The 25,778-nt window shown below is 41.7% G+C and overlaps 1 protein-coding gene across 1 annotated transcript in view; it reads left to right on the top strand.

Moving 5' to 3' along the window:
• Positions 1-25,778, top strand: part of INPP5A (inositol polyphosphate-5-phosphatase A) — a 253,168-nt gene that overhangs the window by 130,144 nt on the left and 97,246 nt on the right. The window contains exons 5-7 of the mRNA XM_082311162.1: positions 3,862-3,925; positions 9,053-9,156; positions 20,203-20,255. Of these exons, the coding sequence (XP_082167288.1) occupies positions 3,862-3,925; positions 9,053-9,156; positions 20,203-20,255 (221 nt within the window). The remainder of the gene's footprint in view (positions 1-3,861; positions 3,926-9,052; positions 9,157-20,202; positions 20,256-25,778) is intronic.

Here is a 25,778-nt window from a genome sequence, read left to right as displayed (position 1 = left end):
TATATCAGATTAAAATTATTTAAATTTGATAAAATACTTATGTTGTAGGCTTTTATCTAAGGTCAGCTCTCTAAATAAATAAGCAGGTAAGAGCTCAACTGTAGTGTCCTTCCACCCAGAAGTACTTTACTTCATAATTGATCGCACTGATTTCAGTAGGATAAAAACTGTGTGTGTATAAAATGCATCGACATTAAGAATATAAGATGCTTATGTGTAAGATGAAATTGTGTGATAGAGAGCTGTATCGTGAGACACCTACTCATCCGAGCAGTATTTACGAACGCAGTCAGCACCGCTCCCTTCACAAGTCTGCGTGAAGCAAGGGTACTACAGCTGAGCCCCACGTTCTGACCCCATCCCAAGCCCCCGGTTTTGACCAGCCTCCCTGTAACTTAGTTTTATCAAGGAGAATTCTGAAAATAACTTTCTTGCACCCGTGTTTTTCCTTGATGATGGTGTGTCTGAGCAGTGCCAACGTGCATTCAAAGAAGCAGCCGCTTTAAACATCGGATTTGCTGCCTTTCCACAAAATTTAAAGTTGTGACAACGTGTATTTTTCTTTATTTATTTTAACTGAGGGCTTTGTAAGTGAGTTTAGGAAAGTTGTTTTCAAGTACAGCAATTGACTTACTTGTAGCTTGCATGTGATTTTAAGACATTTATCTAGTTTTAGCTCTCTGAGAGACAAAATGTGCTTTTCTCTACAAAAAAACTCTCTGTAAACCTACTGCTATTTAAGAATAATCTCCTGTTTTTAAAAGCCAAAGGCCAGGGTATAGTGAACGTTTAGCTTGAGACAGCAGCGTTTTCTATTGCTAATGACAATTTCTTCAGTTAGAAATTAAGTATCAGGTGGCAATGTTTTTATCTTGTATCAGGATTTATTTTTTTTCTGTCCTTGTTGCAGCATAGTTAACCTTGAGTCCTCTACAAGAGTGTCTCCTGCATTTTCTTATTTGCCTCCTCCATGTTATAAAAAAGAAAACCAAAGACCTAAAGGAAGCTGACTGGGTCGCAGGGAAGTGTACTCATCAATTAAATGTGTGACAGTGTTTTCTGTTGGATGGACTAATATGTCAAGGAGATGGGCAGGACCTCATGCTTGTGCTTTTGACAAATCAGCAAATGTTTAATCTCTGGATGTGCAGCGTCTCATAAATAATGCAGCAGTCACTGAACCAAAACACTGCTCTGCCAGGAGGGTCTCTGTTGTTATAGGTGTAAAAGACAAAATGAAACTAAATCATCCTTTTTGTTTAATGCATTGCTTCTTTTATACTTCTCAATAAGAGTTTATCTAGTGGCAGGCTGCTTCCCCCCCCCCCCCCCCCCCCCAGCTTCTGTTGAGTGCATCAGATGTGTTTAAAGGCTTATCAAGTTCTCATTTAAAATTTATACATTTTTCATATTCCGCTATAAAGTCTGTTTATACTACCTTTTTCTTTCTCACTTGATTTTTCTTTACTCTCCTCTAATATGTAATTTTCCTCTCATTAACTGGAGGAAAACAGTGTATTGACATGACTGTGAAGAAGTAAAAGCAAGCGGCAAGCTCCCAGTAGGTGTAGGTGAGATCTTGGCAAAGCTTCGGTGACATAGGCGGAGGCAGGAGGGGCCTGTCTCGGCCTGAGCACCCCGGGTCAGCAGCCTTCCAGTCCGTGGAGGTTCACTGGAAGAGGAACCGGGGTCACTGCTGTGGGGGTGTGAAGAAAAGACCGGAGCAGGAAGGCAACCAGGGTTGTCCCCGTTACAGAAACTTTGTGAGTTTCAGGATAAGGAAAAATTATGTCAGGCTGCGTCGGGAGGTTGTGGAAGCCTCCTCTGCAGAGCTTTTTCGGTGCAAGTTAGAAAATTGTTTATCAGGCATGGCCTAACTTTGTAACTTGCACACCCTGGCAAATGTTCTGGTGGAGGAACGAACCGTCCTTGCTGTGATAAGAGGGTTGTCCTTCCATGTTGCCTTTCACGTGTCTCTCAGAAACAGTCCAGCTAAAACACGTAGGTGTAGGACGCGCTGGGTCCTGTCTGGGGGGCAGGTACCGGGGCAGGTGAGGGGTGGCCAGCTCATCCTGATGTGGGAAGCCACGCAGCATTCCTTCACCAGCCTCTGCAGGGTCTGCGCTGGCCGTCCCTGCTGCTGGTGTGGGACCATGGGCATTTCACCTGCCGTGTTTGAGAACCACCTCTGGGCTAGGTGGTCTCTTGCACTTCAGATCTTCTTTTCTTTATTTCACTTGCGTAAGACGCTGTGATTGCAACAAGCATTACTTTCACTCTGCCACGATGTGCGTATTTGAGCACGGTGCCATTAGTGCCAGTTGCAGCTGAGTTCACTGAGGCCTTTTGTAAACTGGATCTCAGGAGTCTGAGAGCGGGTACCCAGAAAACGAGGGATATATTGTTACTAGCTGTGGGAAGCTTGGGGTGGATTTCCTCATATCTCTTGGGAACTCTGTGGCAGAGAAAAGGGTGCTAAAATCCACAGTAAGCTGGCCGCCATTCTCACCAGCTAGACAAGACGCCCTGCCCTGTGGTCAGTCTGGAGATAGGTGGCATTTCAGCTCTTGTCCACGTTGGGACCAAAGCGCTTGTGCAACTAAGGGCTATGCTTAGGTGGTATCCTGAACAAAGATGCTTTTGTTAGTAATGGGCTGAGGATTAAGATCTTGGAAATCTTCAGAAACCAGGAAAGTACTTACGGAAGAGGTACTAATATTTTGCTGAATATGGGTAGACTTCGATATGCTTTTAAAATCGATTTGCGGAGATGGGAGTTGATAAGCCTGTCTGAATGCAGTAGAGGTTACTTCTGTGTTTATATGCTTTACTCGCTCATGGACTAATCATTAAAACTGTCACAGAATTCCATAGTTGGATTAGGTCACTGTTTTGAAAAAAACTAAAGAGAACAGTTGCTCGGGACTAGATCAGCAGGAGGAGTTGTAAGTCCTATCTAAATCTGAACTATGAACACATAGTATTTTATTTTCAATAGTAACTCAAATTTTTCATGTGCTGTTGTGGGTGCTCAACTCTGCTTCTGCTTATACTTAGAAACACATCAGTTCAGCCAGTGTCAAGAAACTTAACATGTATTCAAACATCTAAGCCCCTCTGCTAGATATTTGTATATTCTTTCTCTTCGGGTCAGTGCGTTGCGAGAAAATACTTGCCCCTGTAGGCTTCCCACCGAAGCTAGGAGTAGCCGTAGCTCTCCAAGTGTGGCTGGCAGAGGTGGACATGCTGTACTGTTCAGTCATTATAACTATTGTCAAAACACTTACGGACGGGGAAAGCTGTACAAGCATGTACACCTATTCCCAGCTCTCCTGTTAGATGTTAAGTGTTACGCCTGCTCTGCAGCTGGGAAAGTCATTCACTCTGCACAACTCGGTAGGAAGACAGAAAACCTGTGCCTCGCTCTCAAAAGCTGTTGAAGCTCTCAGCCCTTCTCTCGTTTCCGTACTGCGGTCTCCAAAAGCATTTGTTTTGCTCTGAAAGTGAAGCAGAAATTGTCAGGCTTGTGGGGATGTATTGTCAGAATTGTGGGGATGTATTCAGTGTTTAGAAAGGCGTTTGTCTGTATTACTAATTGCATCCATCTCTTGGGTATTTCTAAAAGCACGCCTGGTAATTGTGCCCTTACCATGTTTAGTTAGCTGTTAAGGATCTTCTTTATGATGGCTTATGAAACTTTGGAGAAGCAACAAAGGAAATGAATATTTTTATAGATCTTAGAAAATGTAAAAATTAGTAATTTTATTTATTAGTATTTAATTTATTCTGTTTTTTTAATTATACTTTTTAGTTAGCCAAAGTAGATATTTTTATAATTTCTTATTTTATTGTTTTTTACAGGCTCTAGGAAGTTTTTACTTTCTTCATGAATCTTTGAAAAACATCTACCAGTTTGATTTTAAAGGTAAGCGAAGGAATTAAATGTTGTTAATTGTCAATCGGCTTTATACGTCCAGGCAGCTTTTCTGTCACCTTTTCTGATAGTGGTGCCTAGCAGTTTTTTCCATGATATGCAGACTTCTGTATAATGCATGCAAGTCCATTGATGACAGACATTACTTTTCTTACCTTTTATAGACCTCTTAGAAGAAGTCAATGGACCGGCCATAGGTTTAAAACTAGAGCATTAATCATTCCCATGCAGATGGACCTTTGGATCCATAGAGATCACTGATGATTTCAAAAGAACTCTGAATGGCCACAAGCTTCTTCCATGTAGATCAGATACAGGACCAAGACATTAAATGTCCAACAGCGATGGTCATTTTGCAAAGCAGCTGAGGTAGATTTATGGCTTAAATTACTTTGGAGCAGTGCAGGTCAGTAGGAGGGTGTCATTGTTTTTAACCCACATTGATCCATCAGGTTGGAGGTCTTGCTAAATCTCAGAAGTTTAAAAGTAATGCTAGGCTATGTACATTAAGTATTAGAAATATCGTAGAAAATTATTGAATGCTTCCTGAGGTGTATATAGAAAAGATTATATAAAATTTATGTTATTTCAGTTGAGAACTGTCTGCATATTAAATACAAAAATCTTCTGAGCTTCATTTAGCTTACTGAGCCGAATCACATTAATACTACATCTAGCATCTCATTAATTTGAGACACTTGAAATGGTGGTAACTATGGAGTGAACTAATTGTCTTAATTATATAGATTCATTATTTTTGTTCTCAGTAGAGACAGATTCTCTCTGCTCGTGTAATTGAGGGTACAGGGTCTTCCTTCCCTGAAATATTTGAGCAGCAGTTCTACATATATAGCAATTCAAGATTCAGCCTACATAAGTCCTCCTGTCATCATTGGTTTCAATGCTGAAGGAAAATTTTAGCTATAATATCACAGGCAGTTCAGAGCAGGTTTGATTTCTGAGAGACCGTACTGGAAGACTCAATAGTGATGTAGGGACTTCTAGTGAGAGGTCACTCATCCGTGACGAGGTCATACCTAGTTTTTCGCCCAAACTGGAACAGGTTTAGCAGGTGCTAAGTAATGATAGTATTATCAGGTGAACTGTGTGCGGGGTGGAAATATTGGAGGAAATTGGCATTGCACCTGAAGCTGGGTGTCCAAGGTGTTACCCCAGTCCCTGGACTGAACAGCCTGCTGGTCCACTGTTAGTAACTGTTTATTCATTTTGCCATGTGAATGGCTTCGCGTGTCAGTAATGCGTGAACTGTATCTGCACACCTAGTTCCTGAGCCCACGACTTCATCGCACCAGCGCTGGCGGACTAGCACTTTCGCTCTGAATTTCACCTAAAGTTCCCTCCCGCTGGTCATAGAGGAGAGGTGTCCTGCCCTAGCGACATCTGACAGAGTGAAATGGCAACTGTTTTAGGAAAAGAGGAGCTTTCTGGGTTTGTTAATTGTTGATTGACAGCTTATTCGCTACTGTACAGCCTTTAAAAGAAAATGTAAGAATTAAAAAAAAGTGAGAAAATGGAAGGAAAAAGTGTAAGGGAAAACAATCGATATAAAAGAAAGACTCTTTCCAGAAAATAAACACTTTAAATGTTCAGCGCTTCGTTTTGCTCGGCAAAACCTTAGCAAAGCCAGATGGGGTGTGAACCATGCACATAAAGATGTGTTTCGTCCAGTCATCACTTGGAAAGAAAAAACTCTTAATAAAAATCCAAGGAAAGCAGGTGCTACACTGAATCGGTGTTGTAAGTCACCCGCTGTTCCCTTAATGTAGAGCAGAATCAGTCTCCCAGTGTAGCGTTTGTAAAATATGACCCTGAAGGCTCCCATCTTTCAGGGGAAATGTAAAACTTGCCTCTTCTCTCATGACTATTGACATTTTCACAGTGTATTAAGCTCTTAAATCAGAGGAAAAATCCAAATGGATACAAACGTTCTCTGCACAAAAATCATTATGAAATTCTGGTTCTACTCAAAAGCATGCAAAAAATAGATGTTTATATACAATTCAATATTCCTGTAACATCACTGTGTCTTTTCAAAATTCACTGCACAGTGGGATATGACTGAATACAGTCTTTGGAAAAAAAAGATTGTCTCTGTTTTTCAATTCTCAGGAAAACATATTTGAGTTTTAAAATGAGAACAATTTTCTCCTACAGCCTCACATATTATTTGCTCCAGCATAGACGGTGTCGGACTGTATTTTTGCAGTGGCCAGAGGCCCCAAAGTTTGCTTACAATTGAAACTATTGACAAGCTATGTGTTCTAAAGGGCCATCATCCGACGGAGGGGTTTGCTGACTGGGGTATTGGGCCAGTTTCAGTCTACGACTTTGATTTACAGAAAGAACCTTGTTTTCTCTGGTGTGAAGTCAGAAATAGCGTAGAAGTATTTTTACTTGGAGATACATGAGAAGACATGCTTCGTTCCTCCTGCGTTTGCTTCTCCACAGTCATGTAAATGATTTGCTCCTTCATAGTTAGCATTGACGTTAACGTAAGCTGATGGTAAGGTGCCTTCTTTCTGCCAAGTGCTACCTTTTATTTAGGTTCTCACAGCAGAAGCCTTTGGTCCTTACGGTTCTGCCAAATGTTTTCGGTATCCTGAATGACATCGGGATCTTTTTGCTGACACTGTTAAACTTACTGAAAGAGGCACATCCATCCATGATCTACTTAGAATGATGCCACATTAGTTTATCAGGATATTTGTTAGTCTTCCTGTGGGAGCCAGATCTCAAAGTGATTGGCGCATAAAGAATGATACCTTTTTTTTTTCCCTGAAGATAGATTGCTATATTACAGTAAATGCTTCCTCAGATTATATAAAATACTTTATCTAGACAACTTAAAGTGACAAGTTTTTATACTGCTTGGTATTTTCACCAGATATCCAGTAGAACTGGACAGTTCAGGGTTCTTGGTAAGAGATGGTTTGGAGTTTTTCTCTTACGCATTCCTAGTCAAAACTCAATCCAAGTGGGTAGTTCCAGCTTAACGGTAGTTGTAAGATAGCTGCCTGAATTCCTGTGTCGGAGGAATTTGGTAAATTAAGTCAGATTCTCGCCTTTAGACATGCCAATACCTTGCCCTGATCAGGAGAGAGACCGAGTACGAAATGGATCAAGAAGCAGAGCCTCTTGTTCGCGAGCTGTATAGATCCATAGATTGATTGTTAAGGCTGAAAAGTCTGTGCTATTTCTGTCTGTGATGTAACCGTTCATTAAAGACTTTGGAAAGTGATGTGCTTTACCACTAAGTCTGTTCTGTCTGGTCCAGTAACTGTTGCTGAACGTGGCAGACACCCAGAGGAAATCCTCTGAAGGGCAGCTAAGAGGCAGTTGCACCTCAGGAGTCTCTTTAGGTTAGGCCTTGAAGCTTAACAACTGGAGGCTGGAGGGGGTCCAGAGAAGGGCCACCAAGATGATCCAGGGTCTGGGCAGCCTGCCGTGTGGGGACAGGCTGAGAGCTGGGCTTGTTCAGCCTTGAGAAAAGGAGGCTGAGAGGTGATCTCATCACCGTGTACCCGTACTTAAAGGGGAGCTACAAAGAAGATGGAGGCTCCCTGTTTACAAGGAGTCCCATGGTGAGGACAAGGGGTGACGGGTACAAGTTACTCCCAGAGATGTTTCGATGGGACACAAGAGGTAAATTTTTCACCATGAGAACAGTCAACCATTGGAATAATCTCCCCAGGGAAGGGGTTGACTCTGCTACGCTGAACACGTTTAAGACTCAGCTGGACATGGTGCTGGGCCATCTCGTCTAGATTGTGCTAGAAAGGTTGGACCAGATGATCCTCGAGGTCCCTTCCAACCTGGTATTCTGTGATTGCATGAACTGTCCCCTCTCAGACTCTGTTCATGCAGTTATGATTTCTGCTGTAGTTCTAGGTATTTAAATGGTTACGAATAGCCAGTCTTTTTCAGGATCTTGCTCACGTCTGACAGCCTGGGACAGCAAGTTGCCCAGCAAAATACCGCGTTAAGTAGAAAGTGAACTTCCTCTTTTTATCAGGTTTCACCTTGCTGCTTCTGAATTTCATTGACTGTCCCCATTTCTGTTTTAGGACATAACAAAGAGAAAATTCTAGTTTTCCTGTTCTAGACCACTCAGTAAACCACTTGGTTTTGGTGCAGTGTATTCTCTGCTACTCTCACACCCCTGAGGGAAAACAGTCCATTCGTGTAAGAACTTTTTTTCACATTCCTTGTTTTGTCTCAGGGCCTTGTAGTATTTGAATGACTTCAGTGGATGACTTGAGGATGTCACCTTTCTTTGCAGAGGCAGTTGTTCATTAAAACCAAATCTACCTCAGATCAGTTCCCCAAAAGGAATGGGCTGCTCAGCTTGTGGTCAGCTCATCTTGCATTAGGAGTTCCACCAGCATTACTGGGTCAGTTTGAGAGTGACAAAAGTCAGCCCCCCACTGACACAGCTAGCCCAGCAGGCAATTTAAGTGTGGCCCAACGCTAAGTTGGCGATGATTGTCAGTGTTGTTGATTTAAAGCAAAAGGCAAAAAGCTGAGATGATCTAAACAAATGGTTTGTACTTGTCTGAAGGGTAAAAGTTGTAATTAATAATGTGTTACAGATGTGTATCAGTTGCTGCTTAGGTAGGTAGACTTAAAATCTGAAAGAAAGAGTTGCTAGGCAAAGCATACAGATAATCACTACTCATAAGTAACATTTTTCACCTTAATGTGTTTTGTAATACTTAATTTTCCTGTTAATTGTCCAGCGTAGATTGGTGGATGCTGGCTGAGGACACAAACAGGCATCTCCTGGAAGAACCCTGTCAGAAAGTTTGAGTGCAAGGGTGTACAGAGACCTGGTTCATACTTAGAGCTCCAACACTTTACAGTGCTCTGGATAGTAAAAATACCAGTACCCATAACTGTATAGCTTCAAGATGTCTGATATGAATGAGTATGTTTATACATGGTTTAGTGGTCTTTGTTTTTTCCCCCAGAACAGCTCAGTGCTTGCCGATTTTTTTCTAAGAGCCTACCACCTATTTTGCAGATGCCACTGCTTTGCCGATGAGTGCTGTAAGTTGCTTATAGATATGTATGTTAATTTTGTTTTATATCTGTTCCTAGCTAAGAAGTATAAAAAGGTTACTGGGAAAGAAATCTACTCAGACACTTTAGAAAGCACACCCATGCTGGAAAAAGAGAAGTTTCCACAGGATTATTTCCCTGAGGTATGTACAATCCCGTGGAGCATTCCCAAACATGAGGTTTGATTCTGATTTGCTCTCATTACTTGAGTAGCTACTCTCAGTAATGGAAATAAGGTCAGAATCGAGTCTTGTTTTTTTTATTTGTTTGTTTGTCGGTTTGTTGTCACCCATAATATATGTTTTAAGTCATTGCCTGAATTTACCAAATTCAAATGGAGTTCTTTGTATAGTAGGAAATCCTTGTGAAGGATGGAGACAGTGATGAAAAGACTTGTTTGTGCATTTAAACCCAAAGAAATAGCACGCGGTGCCAATTGCAAGTCTGTTTCAGGGAGACTTACTCCTTGGCAGGGTGAGACGCAACTTTGAATGGATTCCATTTGTATTCAGCGGCAGCAGCTCTGTAATCATGGTTGCAGCGACACTGGTTTCTGTGCAGTACAGCTAGGTGCTACTGCAGTCCCTGCAAGTATGGAGAGAAAAGGTGGTTTCTTATTGGTGTAAGAATACACGTAACTTGAAAACATATTGATGTTTTCCACTGACACTGCCCTTGTACTCCCTTTTTGTTGTTGTTCTCTTAAGAACTGGGGAGTGCTGCATGTTTGAAGTTGAAGGTGAAGGTCTTGTCAAACCCAGAAACACAAGCACAGCTGAGGGTTTTCTTCCGCTGCACCTGCAAGTGCAATTGCACATGCAAGTGCAGTCTTTGCCTGCAATTCTCTTCTTTGATGTTTACGTTAATTTTCGTGTTTTTAATTTCTTAAGAACATCTAGAACATGGGTGTTTAACGGTTAGTGTTTACTACAAGCCAAGTGAATAAATTGGTTGAATTCCTGTAACATTTGTGGATCAAACAGGCATGTTACTACTTTAATATAAGGAAAAAATAAATAAACTTTAAAAATTAATTTAGAATTTGTAAATATACACACTTGGAGATATTTACATAGTGCATGTGTGCTTGGAAGAGCATTGCATAAATAATTACGGGGTCGATGGGATGTAGGTTATTCTTTTTCTTGACTTTGATACTAAATTATTTATTTTTGTATTCTGTATCTCTATACTGGAGGGAAACTGCCTTTGCCATAATTTTACTAGCTTCTACCTCCTGTGAATAAACATCGTAAATACTTCTTTGAAGTTAAGTGTTATACCATTTTGAAGGAACTTCAAGTGGTTACTCAGACGTTTATTTTTCTCCTCCATCAGCAATAAACTGTAGCTGTATGGGTGATTGACAACGTAAGTAGGAAACAAATAGTGCTGCCGAATGATTTGGTTGTAATGCTGAGAGCACTGAACAGCAGTGTGCGAGTGCTGTTATCACGCTTAGCAGCAATAGGCCAAATTATGGATTGTTCATTGATACCCAGGAAGAATTATTTCCATCGTTATTTCACTGCTGTTGTTTCATCATGAGACTGGCAAATTTGTAACTTGTTCAGCATCGTTTATTACCGCCTCTTACATGAACAATTCTTCACAGTCTCTTGGAGAAACGGTTGAGCCTAGTGGCTTTCCCACACTGTTTTGCAGACCAGGGGGTGTGTTCGTTTCTTGTGGGTGCTCAGGGATCGGTTGCTCCCACGTTTGTATTTGGAGCAATAGCTTCTATATTCAAAACACCCTGCAGCGCTGTTTTAGGTACAGGACTATTAGGTCCAGAACCCAAGAAGCGGCTAAATACCTTTTGAGGATCTGACGCCTTCCTACTGTTCCCATTCATTAAATTACCTTAAACGAGGAGAACACACTGCGTTCTGGTGTTGTCAGGATACTGTTTACCTGGAGGAGGAATAAATAGGGAAAGAGAAAATCCACAAACAGTCGCAATTAAGATATGAACGAATCCCTGAAGCGCCTTGAAACTTTAGTTCTGTTCCTGCACGCAGCACAAGTCCTTGTAATAGCGTTGTGGCAAGGCTCGTAGAACAGGCCGCACGATTTACCCGTTTCATTTCAGAGCTTCGCGCAGTGGGAGAGGAAAGCGATGCGGGCTCTCCAGGACTACAATAATGGGGATAATAGCAGCATTGATATTTGCGGTCCTGTGACTTTCCATGCTCATTTGGTGTGCAGCCTAGCATAGACCAAGCCAGCATATTTTTCGTGGGACTTGAAAAGTTAGAAAATAATTGTGATTATTTTTACACTACACTGTTTAAATTTTGGACTGAGGACCAAAGTGTCTCTGAAGCACACGAGTACAGCAACGTCAAAAAAACAGCAGTGACATAGTTTTGGTTCTCATATACATGTTCCTATTTTTAAGGCTAAAATTAATCTTGTTATCACCTATTTTCTTCCTAGACAAGTGTTGGTAACAATGATGCTAATTAAAAGACCACAAAATAATGTGTATTTTGAAAATTTGAGTTGACACAGCAGAATGCATAAGCGGCATATCTGTCCAAACATTACATTTACATGCTCTTGTGAGTTTTAGCCAGACTTCTCATTTCACGTTTACAACGTTTTGTGTGAGAAATGGTTTAAGACTGATTTCTTTTCTTTTTATTACGGCTGCTTAAGGATGATCTAAAAGTAATTACAATGATTGAGGCATAATGCAATTCAAAATAATTACAGCCCACTGCATATAAAACTAACAAAACTTTCTGTCGTGATTTATGGGTCCTCTTGGCTAGGCATAAGACTCAAATGATGCCTCTGGGAGCAACACTCCAGATAATGTTAGGCCATTTAAAAAAAAGCAGATTTGTGTAGTCTATCAGGCCTGAGTAATTTTTTTTTTCCCATAGTGAGAAATTGGTTGTTATCATAGATCACGGATACTGCTCAAAGCTCTTATGAAAGATGAATTAATTTCACTAATGCTTTAATGCAAACCTTTCATGGAGAAGGCTGTATGGTGATAACCTTACTGCGGTCTCTCCTTTCTCAATGATGATTTATGTTGTCTTTTAGTAGATGAAACTGCCTGTATTCACAATCCATCTGCTGGCTAAAGGAATCCTATTAACAGAGGATCTGAGAAGAGACTTAATACTGTAAGGTGAAAGATGTGGTATCCCCTTTCTGGGACACGAAGTAGGATTTTTTTTTCCTATTTTAAAATGTAGATACCTCTCTGAGAGTGTACAGATGATCTATATCATCTCTACCTGTTTTTATGCTGGCTTATAGATGGTGGATCAGCTGGTGACTATAAAAAATAAAAATAAAGATTGTTGCTTTGAGATCTGCAATAAGAAATAATTTTTTCTTTCCTCCTTCCCAAGCTGCTTTAAATTCTGTTTCCAAAAGTTTCTTCTTTCCAAATACTGTATTTGGAAATATTAAAGCAAATCAGTGATCCAAAATACATAAGGCATGTTGTTCAGCTGCAGTATATATCTAAGGTGAAGGATGACATTTTATATTTAACATGTTGAACAGCGGTTCAACTACCAGGCTGCATTAGGTCCAAAGCCTACTAAGTTTTGCATTCTTAATGTTAAATAGAAAAATTATTAATAAGTGAATTATTTATTGAAGTTAAAGGAATTAAGTAAGTGTGTTCAAGTTATGAGTATCTAAAGGTAGTTTACAGGTTGGTGTGGGGGAATATATAAATTACACAATAAAACAAGTGTCGTTTTATGATATTGTGGCATAGGTGTCCTTGCTTTATTCAGCCTAGGCTGGGTAACGTTCCCCAGCATGAGCTGAAGTACCTCCCCAGTCTCCTGTGCTGGCTTTTACTTGGGCCAAGTACAGGGCCCAAACCGTCATGGTTCCGTCCACCACTGTTGCTTCTGTAACTATTTTAAGTCATATGCTCCAACAATAATATAATTTGGCTGTATAGAAAAGTCCTAAAGAAAATCTTAATTCAAAGAGAACGTGACCAAATGCTGAGTTAGGCTTATCCTGACCATAGCAGCAAATACTCTGCGAGACTGGGGTTCTGATTTTGTCATTCTGGGACAATCCATGTAACCTTGCTGTTGGCAGTTCTGTGTCATGTTGTCATTGTGCTGCTATTACCTTAATAATATAAATTTTATTATTGTAGTTATCTACCTTTAATGACTATTCTATAAAATAAGTTTTGTAATACCTCTTTGTGTTCTCAGAAAAAGTGAAATGAGCTACAGAATTACTATCATATTTTGGGTTGGGCGTCTAAAATTTGGGTCCATTGCTTATACTCCTATCAACCCTAAATGCTGCTGTTCCAAAGAAAGGAATTCTTATAGACTTAAATGTTTTTTGGCGAGTTTAGTGAAATATAGGAGGAAAAAAGAAGGTGCCTGTCCTGGTTTCAGCTGGAATAGAGTTGATTTTTTCTTCCCAGTAGCTGGTATAGTGCTGTGTTTTGGATTTAGGATGAGAATGATGTTGATAACACACTGATGGTTTAGTTGTTGCTAAGTAGTGCTTACACTGGTCAAGGACTTTTCAGCTTCCCATGCTCTGCCCAGTGCACAAGAAGCCAGGAGGGAGCACAGCCAGGACAGCTGGCCCAGACTGGCCACAGGGCTATGCCATACCGTATGGCATCGTGCCCAGTATAGAAACTGGGGGAGTTGGCCAGGGGGCAGCAATCACTGCTTGGGAACGGGCTGGGCATCAGTTGGTGGGTGGTGAGCAATTGTATCGTGTATCACTTGTTTCATATGTTATTATTGTATTATTATTCTATTATTATTATTATTATTATTCTATTATTACTACTACTACTACTACTACTACTACTACTACTACTACTACTACTACTACTTCTTCAATTATTAAACTGTTCTTATCTCAACCCACGAATTCTCTGACTTTCACCCTTCCATTCTCTCCCCCATCCCACTGGGGTGGGGGCAGTGAGCCAGCAGCTGTGCAGTGCTTAGTTGCCGGCTGGGGTTAAACCACGACAGTGCCTTGTAAAACAGAAAGAAATATTGTATCTCTGACAGTGGATATGGTGTGTGAGAACAGGCTGGTAGTTCGTGTTGTGCTTTCAAACACATACCACTATTTTCAGCTATTTTTGGCAATGTCCTGGACTGGAGCATTACACTTCAGCTGCTGGCAGGGTCAGGCCCCTCGGACCTCGCATCCCCGCTCCTGCGTTCCCCTTTGTCCCCTCGGTCCTTCGAGGCTGTCTAACAGATGAAAAAGGGACCCCTGAACCTCTGCCCCACCAGGTGTATGCTCATACCTAGTGCTTCCACAGGCCTTCTGCCAACTTGACGTGGTAACTTACAGCTTCCTTACAAATAAATACTTGACTTGATCTTTCTTTCAAAAGTTGCATCATTATTGTATTTCTGTCTTCTAAAGTAACTTCTAGTGAAGAAATTATGTATTGCTACTGGTTGGCTGCTTCACTGGTGGTCTGTATAGGAAGAAGCTGACAGCAATAATGATTTGCATGTCCCGTGGTTTTGTATGTAAAAATAAGTGGAGCAAGTGTAGGTTTTATCGCATATTTCTTAGATTTGCTTACATCGTGCACACGTACTTAAAATGTGGTCTTCCAATAGATATATTCTTACTAAATTCTTTATGCTGTATTTTCTGGTAAAGAAAGGGTAATGAAAGCATTATGTGAAAAAGCAAATTGTCAATTAAATTATTACACTAGATAATAGACTGTCATTCAATAGATTGACTTCATATGCTTAAGCTCTCACCATACATTTTTTTGATGAGTGCCATAGATATTTTTATTTACAGACTTGTAAATTTATGTAATGACATCTGAAAATCTTTAGCGGTAAAAATATGACTGATATTGCTGTTACAATGCTTGATAGTGTTCAAAGGCTGAATTGGTCTTGAGTTTTCCATATACTGCATATTCTGAAATACAGGGAAATTAGAAAGGCACTTTGAACAGTTTGTATACAAACTCCTAAAAACACAAGAGCATAAATTCTTTAGTTCTGTAAACTGATCTAAGGAAAGAAAGGGAGTAATTTTGGGGCAGGAACTACGTTTGGCATGGTTTTTATGGAAAGTTGTCGTAATACATGCTGCTTTTCCTGGCTAGTTAAAGAGTGAGCGTATTGCGCGTAGGCGAAGCACAGGTTCCTGGGCTCTGAGGAGTTGTTCTCGTGGCGGTGGTGCGGGCCTGTTAGTGCTGAACATCGCCTGGTGCCTGAGTTGTTCTTGCTGCTCAGCATTCGGCTGCTTCATGTACAAGATTTCCCATCTTCCTCTGAACTGTGGTGTTCCTTTAAGAAGCTGCAATTACACTGCAGTCATTGCCACTTTAATATGTCTTTCCTTCATGCCCCTGCTTTGTATGGTTGAATAAACCCTTGCTGGGTCACTATTTAATTTGATATGGTCCCTCTCAGTAAAATGATGGAGAAAAGATGAATTAAGGCTCTGTGCTAGTCATTATCAATCATGGTTTGTGTGCATTACTTATGGCTCACAGTGCTTTTTGACATTAGCCCTCTATAACCTCTCTCTTCATGTTAATGTTGTCTGGAGGTCCTTTTACCCGATGTAGCAGAGGTTATTTATGTAGGTGGTGTTTCTAGGGGGTTTTAAAAGGTCAGCATGATCTCCTGAGAGACTCTATTCACAAAGAAAAGGCTGGCAGAATGTAACTACAAGTTTTCAAATTGTGACTTTTAATTTTTTTTTTTTTAAGGACTTGTAATAGAGAAGTGTCAGAATTTCAGTTACACTTATTAAAGTACATTTTTGGCAAAATAGCCTCTACTACATACTACTGCACTTAAAACTGGTATTTGCAGTGTATATGTGAGGAAACACCAAGCTACTATAACAAATTCTGTATTTTACCACATAACGAAATATAAATTGTGTTGCAAATACCTTTTAAATGGCTTGTATCAGTGTAGGCTTGTATGAAACAGAAGAAGGCAGCAGCGCTGAGGGTTGGGCATGCTTTATATTGGTGTTGCTTGTGTTGGTGAGGTCGTCAGTGACAGAATCAGAGTGAAGTCCTGTGGGATGGCCTGCTGGAGAAGTGGATGAGGATTGACAACAGGACTCTTGGTTTCATACACTTTGGTCGCACAAAACCTTAAGCTAATTGTACATGCGTAAGCCCATGGCAGCAGGCAGGGCACATCCAAGGGAGAAATAGATGATGCCATTGCGAGGCTTCTCACCGCCATCTTAAAAGGGAGAGGTTCCTGAGGGCTGGGAAAACACAAATGTCACAGCCGTTTTCCAGAAGGGTCCCAGGTGGCCTCTCCTCAGTCAGGGGAAGGTGATGGACCAGATCTTCCCGGACAACCAGTTGCATGGACGAGGGGAGTGCTGTGGATGTTGCATGTGTGGACTCTAGCAAGGCCTTCGATGCAGTCTCTCGCAGTATCCTTGAAGCCCAATTGGTGACGTGTACTTGGGTAGGTGGAGTATAAAATGGCTGGAAAGTTGGCCAGCCACCAGTCTCACGGGGTTGTGAACAAAGTCCAGCTGGTAGCTGGTTGCTGGTGGTGTTCCTCAGGGGTCGATGCTGGGATCTGAACTGTTCAACAGCTTTGTTAACAGCTTGGACAGCAGGATGGAGCGCACACTCAGCTTTGCAGATGGTGTCAAGTTGGGGGAGCAGCCAGTATGCTGGAGGGCAGAGCTGCTGGTCAGAGGGACTTCAGCAGGCTGAAGAAATGGTCTGATGGGAACCTCGTGGAGTTCAGCAAAGGTTAACGCCGAGCCTTGTTCCTGGGGTGGGATAACCTCATAAAGCGGTACAGGCTGGAAGTGACTATACAGAAAACAGAAAAGGGCCCAGATCTTGTTGGACAGCAAGTCGAACATGAGCCAGCACTGTGCTTTGGCGGCAAAGAAGGCCAACAGCATCCCAGGATGTGTTGGGTCCCAGAAGGGGATTCCTCCATCTATTTGGCACTCCAAGGCCACGTCACATCTCCAGTGTCTTGTTTGGGAGCTCCCTGTAGCAGACAGACGTGGGCAGACTGGAGCAAGCGTAGCAGAGGCAGCTCCGGGGCTGGAGCTCGGGATGTGGAAGGAGAAGCCCTGGAGCCCGTCTGTGCCGCCGGGAGAGGGAGGTGGGGGACACCACGCTGCTGGCTGCAGTGGCCAGCTGGTGGCTCTTGAGGGATGGGGCCGGGTGCCTCTGGGCGGTGGGCAGCAACAGCACAAGGGGCAGCGGTCACCAGTTGCAGCAAGGGAAAATCTGACTAAATCTGGGAAAAGATTTCGCCATGAGGGTGAACAACAGAAGAGGGGCCCGGAGAGGCTGTAGAATCACTGTCCTTGGAGATGCTCAAAACCCACCTGGATATGGCTCTAAGCAACATGATCTAGTTGGCCCTGTTTTAATGTTACATCTTTTGAAGTACCTATTATGTTGCCAAAGAGGAAAATAGCAAATGAAAAATGACAGCTTGATTGAAGATATCAGCTTGGGCCACATCATAGGTTTGGACTATTTAAGTTCTATATATTGTTCTTCAGTAATCAAAAGCTCAATATAGTTATTTTTAAGAATGAAATGACAGAGCTCCCCATTTTTGATTGAGATTAGATGTAAGCCACTTTTTTCATTGTTTTACTTTTGAATAAATGTTGATGTTTTGCCAAATCTCAACTTGTAACTGTGCTATCATGATCATCACAGAAACTGTGAATAGAAGAGACCTTACTGGATTATGGGATTTGTAGTTCAGCCATGAAGGCCGGAGTATTAGGAAGATTTGGTGTGTTAGCCCTCCAGCCAGCCATTTCCCAATTGACTAGAGTGACTGCTGGATCTACAGAAGAGGTTATTTTTCAGTGTTGAAAAAAGAAATTACAATAAAGTAGATATTTATTCACAGTCACCACAAGAGTTTTTCTTAGTAGAGCTGCAGTTTAAGAAAAATCAGAAATTGGGCTTTCCTAAGACAAAAGTAATAAGGATTCAGCGAAATTAGTTCCCCTCTGAATGTATCCGTCAGCTGGATTTCAGTAGTGAATTGTTAGGATTTCCCCCCTGAATGCGACCTTATTAGACCTAGGCAAATATACTTGCTTTCAAAAGCACAAATTCTTAAAAGATTTAAGCACTGAACAAACAACTGATGTTAATTACTAAATATCTCAAAAACACTTATTCCCCCTGTCTGTAGTTGCAGAATCGATGCAGTCAGCTGCCAGGAGTCGTCAGATGGATCTGCGGGGGGTGGTGTAAGCTTCACGGATGCTCAGAAGAGAAGTCCATTTATTCTGTAGAATCCTTCTGGGTTTAGGAGGTTTTTCTTCTTTAGTCTGTAGGAAATCTTTACATTTGGCTAAACATTTGTTTTGTTAATTTATTTTATTCCCTCTTAATATATGTCCTGTGAGCTACTGAAAGCCAACTGTAAGTAGAGACACAAGTCAAGAACAGAAGCAAGCTGTTCATTGTGTGTCCACAGTATCAAAATACAAATTTTGATTCACTGCATGAAAGACTTTGTTGTTAGTCACTGTCCTTGGACTCGACGGTCTGGAGAGCACTGCTTCCTTGCGCGGCCCGCTGCTGTAGCAATGCAAAGCTGCTACAATTTGTGCAGGAAAAGCCTCCAGCCCCCGTTCGGCAGGGCCAGCACAGCTGGGCCTCAGGTAAGCAGCCAGGCTGCAGTTTTCCCTGCGGCTCTCACAGTAAAATCTGGCTGTAGCAGTCTGTGCGGGAAGGTCCCACAAGCCTGCAGAAGGGGATTCTGAAATTGCCACCTGGAGTAAGAAATACGAAAAACAGATTTCCCCAAATCTGGAGTACGTAACTGTGCATCAATTTTGTAGCCAATTTTTTACTACTTAGTTTTGTAGCATGTAGGTAACACTTTTTCCACAAAATTACAAGCTCTGAAGTTGAGTGCAGTCAATGAAATAAGCTGTCATTTACAAGTAAGTTTGCACATTTTCCTGGGTTTGGATAGAAGGGAACAACTGCATATCAGTAAACAGTTTTCACATTCAAGCTTTCAAGACTATAAGCTATTCAGTAAAATAAACACTTTAAAATCTTGATAAGCATATTTTGAATGCAAGGAGAACCCCAATGGGAAAGGGGCCCTGGTAAAGTAGTGGTGTTAGGTCTGGTTGGTCTTGGCTGCGGTTGCCATGTTGGTGCGGGAAGAGGGGAGGAGGTGGGAGACAGGTAAGTGTCACCTGAAGGGTGATTAGAAAACCGCCCGTTTAGACTTTGCGAGGCTCTTTGCTCTCTCAGTGGTGTTCGGGACCTTAAAATTTCCTGAGGACTGTCTGCGGACAGTGAGGTGGATAAATACATCCGGCAAGTCTCGTCTGAAGGCAGTGCCTTAGGAGAGCGATACCCCCGAACGGGGGGGATGCCCTGCTATGGCTGGCACTTTATTCACAAAGAGGAGTTGCAGTCTTTTGCTACAAAATCATTGGCATCATTATTTAGGCCTGTCTGGTGCAATATTCATTACCAGAGAACATTAGCCTAGCCCCACGTTCATTGTTAACAGTGAATAAATAGGATGCAGAATCATGTCTTTTTGTGGGAGGTTGTAATTTATGGCAGTGGCTTAGGAGTGGTGCTGAAAAAATCCTTTTGCTGTATCATAAGTGCCATATGTTGGCATGAGCTGATTTGTGGCTTTCTCGCGGACGTTGCAGTTTTGATAAATGTAATGTTTTACCATTATTTAAATTCCCCTTAACTTTTAGAGAAATATTGGGTGGGTTGGCTCAGCAGGAGAAATAGCTTTCTGGCAGATCTCATTCATTTTAATTTGATGTAAATCTCTGATGACATTTTACAGTTCAGGTAAAATTACAAAGAAGCCAACACATTTGTGCATAGGCAGTAAGAATTTGCTGGGTTAGGCTAAGCATAAATACAGTTGTAAAGCTTTCCTAATTGGTTATCTTTCATCTATAAACAACTACAAGGGCATATATTAATTTTACACATAAACTTATAACTGCTGCAGGACCAAAAATATAAATAATTCCAGGATTTATGAGAGACACTATATATGTTTTCAAGGTACGTCTGTTGGCATGTAGTGCTTATTACAGCGTATGGATGAACTTTGTTTTATTTTGTTCTCTGTATAAGTACATTTCACTTCCACAGTAATCCTTTACTTAAGGTGACTGATTCTTATTTGCTTATTTTTCAGTGCAAGTGGTCCAGAAAAGGTTTCATTCGAACAAGATGGTGTATTACTGATTGGTAAGTTGCATCTTTAAGTTATTTCCGATTATCTGTATACTATGTATGTTTTCGTTAACTATTTCAAAGAAGGTATTTGTATGTATAGATTGGTCTATTCATGGAACAGCTTGGTTCCAGAACAGTTGCTTTGCTTTATTATTTATTGAACACATAACGCTCAGTAAGTTGTAATGACACATAACAAAACGTGATGTTAGTATTCATGTGTGTGTGCAATTAGCATGGGATAATTCGGGTCACAAGCAACCTCTCAATCAAGCATGATCAGAAAAGCTTGGTGTCTGTGACCAAGGCCACAGCAGTCACAGTGTGGAGGTAAAGGCGTCCCCCCACTACCGCTCCCCATCACGGCTGATACAGCCGAGGCTCTGCAGCGTCTCACCTGGGCCAGATACCTCTGCCTGGGTGCATGCAGCCCTCACCTCTGGGGTTTCTGAGGACAGAGATTGTTCTCTAGGAACTCTTTAAACCAGCCCTTTAAGCCCAGTCCCGTTTCCACTGAAGTCAGTGGAAGGACTGTACCTTTAAGGAATGCAGCTTTTTAAAACCAGTTCCTACTATATTACTTTTACTGGAACAGAACTTTTTATTTGTTGTATTCAGGTCAGGATTCCCATTTTAAACCCAAGGTATGGTCCCGTTCTCTGTGAGGTTGCTTGTTTTCATCCTACAGTAGCATAAAGCACCTGAGCCCAGCACTTGCTAGTAGGGTTTGATGGAGGGCAGCGGAGAGCAGGCAGCACGCCTCTTGCCTCTGCACGCATTGACTGCTGAGGAAGCAGCACTCAGCAAGACTTACTTGAGTTCAATGTAACCTGGCTTTCGTCAAAGTAGAGAGAGTTCCTCATAAGATGTGCTGTGAAAATCTACAGAAGAAACAAACATTTTTTTGCTCTTGGGATCATCCAACAGCCTAAAGAGGTGGGGGCTGAGGGGAGCAGACAGCTATATGAAAACAAGTTGAACATCGTTATGGTGTTACGTGCTAGATCACTGTCTTCGGAAGAAGCAGTGCCAACTAGCATTGACAAGAGGTGTATCTCATAACAGGCTATTTACTGGCTGTGTTTGAAAATGCTCTCTTTAATACCAATAACAGTAGTAATAGTAATAGTGTTTGTTGGGGGGAGCAGCTGATTGTGCAAAACACTGTACCTGAGAGAGCCTGAAAATTTTCCCCGCCTTAACACAAGGAGAGCTCAATAAACCCGCAGATGGTTCAGACTTCTCCAGTCCTACCTGGAAATCTGACTATACTTTTTTACCATTTAATCATAGTTTTAGTCTCTACTGCTTATTTATGTTATAATCACGTAATATATGTGAATGTTCAACATTTTTCCCTTCCTCCTGTGGTCATTTCACGTCTTAAAATTGCAAGTTTGATTTTAAAGTCTGACGAATGTTCACACAGGCTGACTTCTGAGTGCTGAACGGTGTTGTTGCTTGTTTGCGTACGCATGTTTATTAGATTAAGCAAACAGTTTGTGAAAAAATGAAAAAACAGTAGGTTTTCTCCTTTTACAGACTTTTGACCCAGAAATCAGGCAGGCAGCTATGGGATAATGTAGGTTCTTGTTAATTTTTCCCGATCGGTGTGACACAGCATGTGATTCCAGCAGTAGAGATCTGCCGAAGTGGGTATTTAGCACCGATTGCTAATCTGGCCTTTCCTCTTATACCATGGCTCTTCCAGGTTCTGTCTCTCCTGTCCTCTTGGATTTCCTCTTTGCAGAAAAAAAGAACATGAATTTATTTTTAGGCCTTTTCAAGAAAAAAAGTTCTTCAGAGATAGATTTAAGGGAAATGTTTTCTTGCAGGTGGATATTAAAAAAGGATAGTTCTTGGAAGGAGCAGTCTGTAGCTAGATGTTCTGACCAGATAATATACTATGCTCGTGTTTCCTAAGGGTATGTTGGGAAGTAAGAGTGAGGAGGCTCACGGCTTTTTCTGCTCTGTGATGAGGTGAGCTGTGGTGGTAGTTTTGTGTCTGGAATAGCCTGCGGTTATGGTCCACGTGATCTAACAAGACCTCAGATGTTTCTAATGAGGAGTTGAAGGGGCAGGTTACTGTGAACAATTTCTGGAGAATGAAAGTGAAATATTACAGAAAAAACGGGGGGTTGGAAAATACCCCTAATTAGGTCTAAGTGCGCAATGTCTCTGTTCATGGCATAAGTGTTTAAAGCCAGTCTCTGTGCATATGCATATGAACAAAGTTCTGGCAGTTTTCATAACCATGACTTTTGATCTATACGTTTCTACATGCTAATAGTTCAATAAAAATATAGCCAGGAGACTTGTTGTTAATACTCCTTTGTGAATCCTTGAAGGGGAGCTATTCATTTTCCCTGCCTTGGAAAACATCATTATAGAATGTACCTTGTGCCAAAAGCAGAGGGCTTCCAAAAACCCGAAAAAGTGGCCTTAAAAAGATTTCAGAGAACTGTCCTCTTTTTCCTCCTCTGTGATTCAGTGATCTGCCCCAGTTGAGTTCCTCTGTGAATCCAGATTTTTCACATCCATTATTCTTCACTAGCTTTATCTTTAGCATGAATGAAGAATTAAGGAATCTTGGGGCACTCAGAGATTTCATTCTAAGAAAAAATGAGAGCGAGCTACATAACTACATGCACTTTTTCGTGTCTTTTTTTTTCAGTATCTTGAACGTAAGGGGGAGTGGGGGTATTTATTTCTGTTCCCATAGTTCTTAGTGGCATTGTGTTAATAGGTGCAAGATAGTGCCCTGAATGCATTAGAGTCTGAAATACAGTTTACATATATATTTTTTTACTTGGTAGGGAGGATGGAGTAGAGAATACATTTATGAAATGTAGGTATGGCACCAACCTGGGAATGTTTGCAAGAGGTCAGAATCAGCAATCAAAATTGTTTTGATATTTTAGAGAAAGTAAGATTGCAAGATTAAAGTCAGGGAGGTGCAAAGCATTGCACTTTGAGAGAATTCAAAAAAAAGCACAAATACAATATTGGGACTAACTGACTCATTACCGATACTGTAGAAAAGGATCAAGGGAGAAGAAATTGAATATGGTTCATTATTATCTTACTGACGTGTTAATAGATACATCATGTGAAGGACGTGAAGGGGGGAAGGTATGGTAATTATTTAATTGAGTGCTGCCAAGGCCTTTGATAGAGCACTCTGTCTTGTTTTGAGCGTTGTGCTTTAGGTAAGCTGAAAAAAGAACAGGAGAGTCAAGAATGGTAGGAGTATTTGAGTAGGAGCTGAAAAAATTTGGCTCGCCCCATCTGGGAGACTGGTTGCTGTCTGTCTCCCCTGCAGAAAGGGCAGAAGGAAATCAGTTTCATTTGCAGGAAAACAGGGAATACGATGAAAGTTTTAATTTAAGGACAGGGAAATTGTAGGTGGGAGGTCCTTCATTAGCAAGTTGAAAGAATAAGCAGTTTTTAGGCAGATGGGGATGGAGTATAGGTACCTTCACACAGGAGGCGAGTTCGTGACATGAGGTCTCTCCCTGTCCTACAGGGATTTTTTCTGTTCATTCTTCAGACAGGAATGGATGTCTCAAGCCATCGTCTCCAGATTGTTTTGTAGTTATGTACTAATTATGTATCTTAATATGAAGGCTAGTAGGACTACTTTATCATCACTGTGAGTTCATTCAGCAAGATACGCTGCTCCCTGTAGCCAAAGAAACCCCACTGGTATCTTTGGAAGAGACCTTCGTGCCAGCTGCTTGGTGACCTGCGTGTCTTTATCGTGCATGCGCTGTTTTGACTGCCATTACCTGCTGTGTCCGGATCTGTTCCCTGACTCCGTCGCAGTCTGGGGAATCTCCCTGTGCACAGCTTGGGGTTTCTGCTTGGTACCTCTCTGACCAAGTCTGGTCCCCTGTTCTCGCTGGCAGGCTGCAACTCCTTTTTGAACAGGAGGTATGTTTGCCTTCTCTGTTGCTTTTTATCTCCACACTGAATTCTCATACAAGAGATGTCTGCGCACAGGACTAGTAATGCAAAGTCAATGTGTTTGTTCAAATTCAAAATGCTTGGCTCTCATAAAGGGAAAACCTGTTTTTTGAATCGGAAATGCCAGGCAAGGTAATACGGTCGGATGATGGGGCTGAGCTGTGGTTCACCTCACAAAGGGGACTGAAAACTCACTAGATGGATCTTTCATTAGCAGTAAGGCCCAGGGAGAGGGAAGACACTGAGAGGAGATTCAGTGGATTTTTCTGGGAAGAGGCAGCTTGAAATCCATAGATAGCTGTGGGATAAGCCCAAATGGTGTTCATCAGGGAAGCAGAGAAATGAGAACATGTGTTTTATTGCTTTATCTAGTAGCATCTCTGCGTTTAGCTTATCCTACAGTGGAGAATGCACGGGTTTGGAGCCCTTCGCAAAATCATCAGTATGTGTCTGCAACTACTGTTGAAGATAAGAGCTGCCAAAAGGGGGGGGGGGGCATAGCCACAAAACACCCAGTGCCTGGGGGCGCAGCGCTGGGCTGAGGAGCATTTCTGTGGCCATCAGCGTTGTTTCAAGGGATCTCAGACAGGAAAACCAAGAACCTGCGTGTCTGTGCAGGGGAGCTGACAGAGATCCTTTGTCCATGGAGTGTGCCTGAGCCGCCGAGGACAGGAACAGAGAGCTTACAACGGGTCTAGTAGAACCACCCCCATCCTGCCTAAAAATGTCAGCAAGACTTGACTCTTATTAGGACTGTGGCAGTTTCATTTTACCTCCATTTTTCCTATAACATCTTTTCTCATTTAAGTGCTGGCTACTTTCGATCAGCTACAACCAAATTTTGCTAGCATTTTTTCTGAATGTGAGAATAAAGCATTTTAAATAGCCTTGTTTCTTCTAACAGTCCTCTAGGACAGACTTACCTCTACTCTGGTATGTAATTTCTGTTTCTTCATAGTTTAAAAGAAGTTTAAAGAAATCTAGGAAATTTTTTACCCTTGTCAGTCCAGTGCTAGTGTAATAATTACTGTTAGCATTTGTGGAACCTACCCAAAATGTATTTTTTGAAACACTAACCAAAATTGTGCCCTCAACATGAAGTGCAACAGCTTTTTTAGGACATAGCAGTATTATGCATGTAGGAGCTAATGGGGCACACCACGTTTTGCAGGTGCCGGAGGGACCTCCTTTCCAAAACTTAACGATGTCAATGCTATCCCTTAAATAGCCCTTTGGGGGCTTCATAGGAGACCCCTTTCCTTCAGTCCCTCAATGCAGTACACAGGAGCTCCTGCATACGCCGGTTTGTTTGAGTGGGTTTTGTTGGGGGGGGTGGTGGTGGTGTTGCTAAATCTGTGTGAAAAGAGTATTCCAAGTGTTCTGGTGTCATTGTGACTCGCCGTGTCCCATCACCAAAAGAGCTTAATAGCAAAGCAGTGAGACAATAGAGTTTTTAAAAATGCAGACCAGGTCTCTAGGACACAAAAAGCCACAAGCAAAGCAAATATAAAGCAGAATGCCAGCTTGGCCATAACAGCTGGATAGCTTTCTGTTTGCCACTCAGATGTG

This window comes from Platalea leucorodia (assembly GCF_965183815.1).
Source record: "Platalea leucorodia genome assembly, chromosome: 4".
In the NCBI taxonomy this organism is placed as follows: domain Eukaryota; kingdom Metazoa; phylum Chordata; class Aves; order Pelecaniformes; family Threskiornithidae; genus Platalea; species Platalea leucorodia.
This window is presented reverse-complemented; position numbering and strand designations above follow the sequence as displayed.